The 6154-nt window shown below is 38.9% G+C and overlaps 1 protein-coding gene and 1 long non-coding RNA gene across 2 annotated transcripts in view; one reads left to right on the top strand and one right to left on the bottom strand.

Moving 5' to 3' along the window:
• Positions 1–11, bottom strand: part of LOC122146409 — a 3207-nt gene extending 3196 nt beyond the window's left edge. Inside the window, exon 1 of the long non-coding RNA XR_006160968.1 lies at positions 1–11. This exon is cut by the window's left edge and continues 258 nt beyond it. This is a non-coding gene — a long non-coding RNA (uncharacterized LOC122146409).
• Positions 12–607: 596 nt separating this feature from the next.
• LOC109046501 (GTP-binding protein Rhes-like) lies at positions 608–3038 on the top strand. Its single transcript, XM_019064245.2, has 2 exons — positions 608–1253; positions 1901–3038. The coding sequence occupies exons 1-2, from the start codon at positions 653–655 to the stop codon at positions 2428–2430; spliced, it is 1131 nt and encodes a 376-aa protein (XP_018919790.1). The 5' UTR covers positions 608–652; the 3' UTR covers positions 2431–3038.
• The last annotated feature ends 3116 nt before the right edge of the window (positions 3039–6154 follow it).

The raw sequence follows: 6154 nt of genomic DNA, 5'->3' as shown, positions 1-6154 counted from the left end.
AAAACAACGAATATATATAGACCTATGCTAGTTGTTTTGATATTTCAAAAACTCCCTTCAAGCTGCATTAATTAATTAATTAATTTATTTATTTATTTTGGCCTTTTTATTAAACATATGCTTACTCGTACGTCACTTTAAATAAAAAGTGTCTTCCTAATGCATAAAAGTTAAAAAGCCACGTTTGTTTCAGGTAGGCTACTACTGAGTAACTTTGTACTCTATATTGTATTGCAAGTGTATAATATTTGTAAAAAAGATAATATTTCAATTTGAAAGTGGATGTTGAACGATTTTTCCTCTCTCGGACATCCTTAAATGCAAAACACTGAATTCATTAACAAGAAATAAATGCATTCCTTTTTTTATTCCACAAAGCTTTCCATTTAAATGTGTTTTATTTTGATTTACTTGTTTTAATTTCTCTGACCTAGTTAAACACCAGTAAACAGCCTTTATCGCAGCTGTAGGCTGTATTCTTTAGAAGAGTTTGGCCTGTATCATCGTGCACTGCTCCAGGAAACGTTTTGTTCCTTGCGGGTACACGCGTGGCGCGCCTGTCAATCAGCGCGGTGACGTGCACGCGGGTATATAAGTGGCACGCCGGCCGAGCTCGCACAAGTACTTATCCGGAGCGCGCAGGTAGAGGTGGATGTATCCAATAAATCTCAAACAGATCTGTCTGTCTTCGATGTGTCCCGTCATGGACCAGAGTGTTAAAGCGGCTGCAGCCCTGCACTCTCGCACTCTGCCCGCAGCCAGCTCGCCCAGCGTCCTGCTCGCGTACAAAAACGCGACCGGGTTCAAAGTCAGCACGCTCTCCAAAGCGGGAATAGGAATCCTGAAACTGGCCACGACGCAGCTGAAGCAGCAGGAGAAGAAGACGAGGGTTGTGCGCACGTCCAGTCTGGGTAAAGCACACCCGGCGTCCGTCGAGAAAAAGTCCCCTCTGGACCAGCTGACCGCGCTGGTCCTGCACGGCCACGCTCGTCTCCAGCCGCTGGCGATCGAGTCCCATGCTACCAAACCGCAGAACTGCAGGCGCATCGTGGTGCTCGGCGCGCCGCGGGTCGGGAAGACCTCCATCCTGCGCCGCTTCCTGCGCGACGGCTTCGAGGAGCGATACGAGCCTACGAGTGAAGATTTTCACCGGAAACTCTACCAAATTCGCGGAGAAACTTACCAGATAGACATACTGGACGCGTCTGGGGAGAGAAGCTTCCCTGCCAAGAGGAGACTGTCCATCCTGACCGGTGCGTAAAAGTTTGGTCCTGTCACTTTGGTCCTTCAGATCAGTGTGTCAGTGGTTTTCTAAAGCACAATTAAACAGATGAGGAGCTAGACAGTAAAAAGATAGTTGTGAATTCAAACAGAGTTTTGCTTTCTGGATCTGATTTCAACTGTTTAATGCAACATTTATTTGTGTAGACTGTTTACTCAATTCTACTGGTAAACCGAATGAATGCACCGAATAGGATTTATTTTTTTTTATTTTAAATAAATTAGCACCAAGGACAAAACTTTGTACCTTTATTTTTTCCTAATAATAATAATAATAATAATAATAATAATACAATAATTAAATTGTTATTTTTGACATTTATTTCTATCATTAAAATAATTATAATATTTGTTTTAGTGAATAAACATTTTTTTTTTCTTTGCGCTACCAATAGATCAAATTATTACATAGCTTATGAAACATATAATTGTTTATATTATCATAAATCCATTTGAACAAATAATTGATGCCTCTAAGCAGGAGTGTCAAACTTTGGTTCATACTTGTTTCATTTGAGTTGGATAAACTTTGTCTGATTTTTTTTCTAAATAGCCTAAAATTATATATTTCCATATGGCAGATATTGACCCTCTCTTCTCTTCTGTTTTTTTTTTCCAGGGGATATATTCCTGCTCGTGTTCAGTCTTGACGACCGCAGCTCGTTTGAGGAAGTGCGCGCTCTGCACGCCGAGATCGTAGCTGCCAAAACGGCCTTGCACTCATCCAAACAGAAAGTCTGCGTACCGACTGTAGTCTGCGCGAACAAAGTGGACTTGCCCTCCGAGGAGCACGCGGTGTCTCGGACTGAGGTGCTCCGTGCGCTCGGTAACGGCTGCGCTCTGTTCGAGACCTCCGCCAAAGACGGTGTGAATATGGAGCAGGTGTTCGAGGCGCTCGCGCGGCGCGGCGGGCTCCCTCTCGAGACCGGACCCTCGCAGCACAGGAAAGTGTCCATCCGCTCGTACCAGGCGCTCCGGGCGGCACGGCAGGCGGAGAAAGGGAGCAAAGCGGCAGGGTGCGACGCTCCGTGCGGGGCGCTCTACCCGCTGGCCCGCAGACCGAGCTTCGGCACCGACCTGCGGCTGGTCCTCGGGCCCAAAAGCAACCGAAAGCAGAGCAAAGCGCTGGACAAGTGTCAGATTCAGTGAAACAATACAGACTGAGAGAAACAGAACTGCTTTCAACAAAGAACACTGATGATATTGCAGATATTTTTATATGTGTTAACCTTTTTCATCCGTTGGAGATGGATCAGAACCCTTTTTATATATTATATATACTATTAACCATTGCATTCTGCAATTGCATTTCATTGCATCCTGGCTTATAAAATGCATGATGATGATGTTGCATATGCTGGCATTGCAAAGCCATTAAAATCATTTTACTGATGTACAGACTTTTAATTCTGCTTAATGCATTTTAATGAGGGAGGGACAGCTACTTTAGTCACTTTAATGTTGGCTGAAGTTAATTTAATGACATTTAACAGAAGGATCCCCATTACAAACCTTAAGACCTGAAGGCCATATTTAATGACTTGAATGAAAATACTGTGATTATGTCTGAGACATGATGAGCTGAACTGACTTCAGGCCACTCTTATCACTCAGAGCCTCGTTTTTATGGTGTCTTTCTGATTAAAATCCACTGAGAATGACTGAAAAGCCTGCTGAGCGGCTGGTTTGTTGAATGCATGTGATGCTGTATAATATGTGTAGACATTTAAAATAAAAGATTTTCATACAAAGCCTGACGTCATGACTCGGTCTGATGATCTGGTGAAAAGCTGTGCTAACAGATGCTGCCTCAACTGCATAATGAAATCGAGAGAAGTGTGTCACGATTCGTTCATTCAAAATAAATAAATTATTGAGAGCCTGTGGGCGTTTAGATGAAATGATAGAGCCTTGACTCTCTCTGATTGCATAAGACCCTTCACATGCTGCTGCCACACAGGATGTGCTGTGAGAAAGAAAATCACTTTGTTCGTTCGTTCGTTCGTTCTATCAGCCTGATTCCAAAAAGTTAAGACGCTGTGTAAAATGTAAATAATGCAACATTTAACAAAAGCTATATTTAATTCACTATACACTTTAGAAACATAAGAAAAATAAGGTAATTTTGAATCTGTTGGCCAAAATATGTCTCAAAAATGTTTGAAGTGGTGCAACAAAAGGCTGGAAAAGTAAGTGCTACTAAAAAAAACAGCTGGAGGAACATTTTGCAAATAATGAAGTTACAGTTTTTCGGTGCATTTCTCGAGTCATCCTTAATATTTGCAAAGAAGTATGTGCATTTCTCAAAACATTTTGTACAAACTCCACCACACAATGGATTACCTGCAAAAGACTGTAACTTGCTCAAAATCTTTAGTTCATCTCTCAAAAGCAAGTATTTATGTCAATGAACATATTAGTGCCATCAGAATGAAAGTTACTGTACTGAACAGTATTTCTGATTTGAGAAATGCACCAAAGCAACAGAGAAAAACTGGAATGATTTCTGAATAATGTTCCCAGAGCTGGGTTACTGACAAACTGATTAGATGAAAACTATAGTAACATAATCTATGTTACTCGTTTTAGGTAATGTATTCTGTTTTATATTTTAGAAGATTTTTTTTTTTTTTTTTTTTTTTTTTTGCCACGCACAAATGCAGGTTAAAGCTCATGTACAGAAGCCATATGTGAACATGATCTGTCATAGGCCAAAGCTCATTTAAAATGGACAGAGTTAAAGCAAATAACTGCTCTGTGGTCAGATGAATCAAAATGTGAAATTCTTTTTGGAAACGGTTTCATTTGTATTTCTGTATATGTTTGTCATATTCAGGTCCGTCATCCTCTCATTGGTTTGTATGGATGTGTCTGTCACGCTCAGCTGTGATCTGTGTTTGTTCGGTCTGTGGAGGGTTAATGTGAGAGCGAATCAGATATTTGTTTTTGTGCCAGCTGACATTTCTGCAGATGAATAGATTGAAAGGCAGTGGAGGCTGTTATTCGTCCTCTGGAGAGCAGATTCATAATTACATCTATTCAGATCTGTGGACACAATTTTTATCTCAACAGGCAGAAAGGATGGTTCAGATACATGAGAGCGCTGAGTTGAAACACTGACCCACAGACAAGTGTTTTCAATTTCAAAAAAAAATAATAATACATTTTTTGTTAGCATGACTTAAGGAAATATATTTTTAGGGTTTGAATATATATATATTTTTTTATTATTTAAACCTATTCACAAAATTAATTACAAATTTTACTTTAAAGTATATATTTACAGTAGATAGAAAATGGCCAAAATAAAAAATAAAAGTTATAAAAGACTAAAAATAAGAGTAAATAAAAGACTAAAACTTATCAAAAATATATTTAAATATATTTTAAAAGCTCTACTTGCTAATATATATATGTGTGTGTGTGTGTGTGTGTGTGTGTGTGTGTGTGTGTGTGTGTGTGTGTGTGTTTCTTTGCATATTGTTTGCTTTTTTGTATATTTTGACACATTCAAAAAGACATCTGAAAATACATATTTTGCTTACTGCATATTTTATGTTATTGTAAAAGCAGTATTGTTTGTAAAGCAGTAAATTTTGTGCAGCATTATCTATTGTGCAAATATTGTAAATACTGTGCAACATTAACTATTTGTGCAATAGTGTACACAGCCTAGTATGTGGTTAGCAGGTCAGCTGTAAGTTTGTTTTGAGCTGTTCTGAGGATGATTGCAGGAGACAATCAGAGCACATCTGATCACACAGATGTTCAGTAATAACAGCGGCTTGCTGAAGTGTTCAGTCTCTCCTCTCAGGTGTGATGCAACAGGAATCATCGTGACCCGAGAAATAAACAACAGCAAGCTGTTTGGAGCAGCGCTGGGTTTGTTTCAGGCTGCGGAACACATCAGGAACTCAAACAAACAGTCTGAGATTAACATCCATTACATTCAGTCCTGCACCTGCACACACATTTGCCTGTCTCTCTATGAATGTATGAGCAGAGGAGGAGCGCTGTGTGTGCGTGAAGGTCACCGCTGATTGAGTATTGTTCACTTATAATGCAGGAGGACAGAACACTATAATCCAGAGAGAGAGAGTTTAATGCTCAGAAGTTGCTCTTTAATACCTCAGGAGACTTTAGTGAAGTTTTCTTTTGCATAGTATTTAAGAATTGAAGTAAGTTGTTTCTATTTGTTTAAACCAACCCATATGAGCTATAAAATCAATTTGGGTATGTTTAGAATGCAGCATGCACATTTTAATGAAATAAATACAGTAGATGAGCTATTTTTGCCTAAATGTACCATAAGTAAGTTGTTTCTTCAGATATATTTATATATATATATATCTTAGATATATATATATATATATATATATATATATATATATATATATATATATATATATATATATATATATTATCTATATTTATATATATTTATATAAACATATATCAGACATCAGAAGACTACAGAGAACGGTTCGGGCTGCTGAAAGGATTATTGGTGCTCCCTGCCCTGCCCCCCTTCAGAACTGTATACATCCAGAGTGAGGAAAAAGGATCAGAAAATCACTCTGGATCCCTCACATCCCAAGTTACCCCATCTTTGAACTCTTGCCATATTGGCCGGCGCTTCAGAGCCGCAAATACCAGGACAGTCAGGCACAAGAACAGTTCTTCCCCCAGGCAATCTACCTCATGGACAGTTAAATGTTCCCCACTTATACAATAAAAATGTGCAATATCCTTATATTTATTTGTTACCCCTTCATCCTAGTACATCCCTGCATCTTACTCAATCCAATTCCATTATCATTTATAGCACAATTGTTTATACACATATTTATCTGCAAAGGGTTTTTATTTTTTA

This window comes from Cyprinus carpio, chromosome A1 (genome assembly GCF_018340385.1).
Source record: "Cyprinus carpio isolate SPL01 chromosome A1, ASM1834038v1, whole genome shotgun sequence".
Classification (NCBI taxonomy): Eukaryota; Metazoa; Chordata; class Actinopteri; order Cypriniformes; family Cyprinidae; genus Cyprinus; species Cyprinus carpio.
The sequence above is the reverse complement of the archived record's forward strand: the minus strand, read 5'-3'. Positions and strand labels throughout refer to the sequence as shown.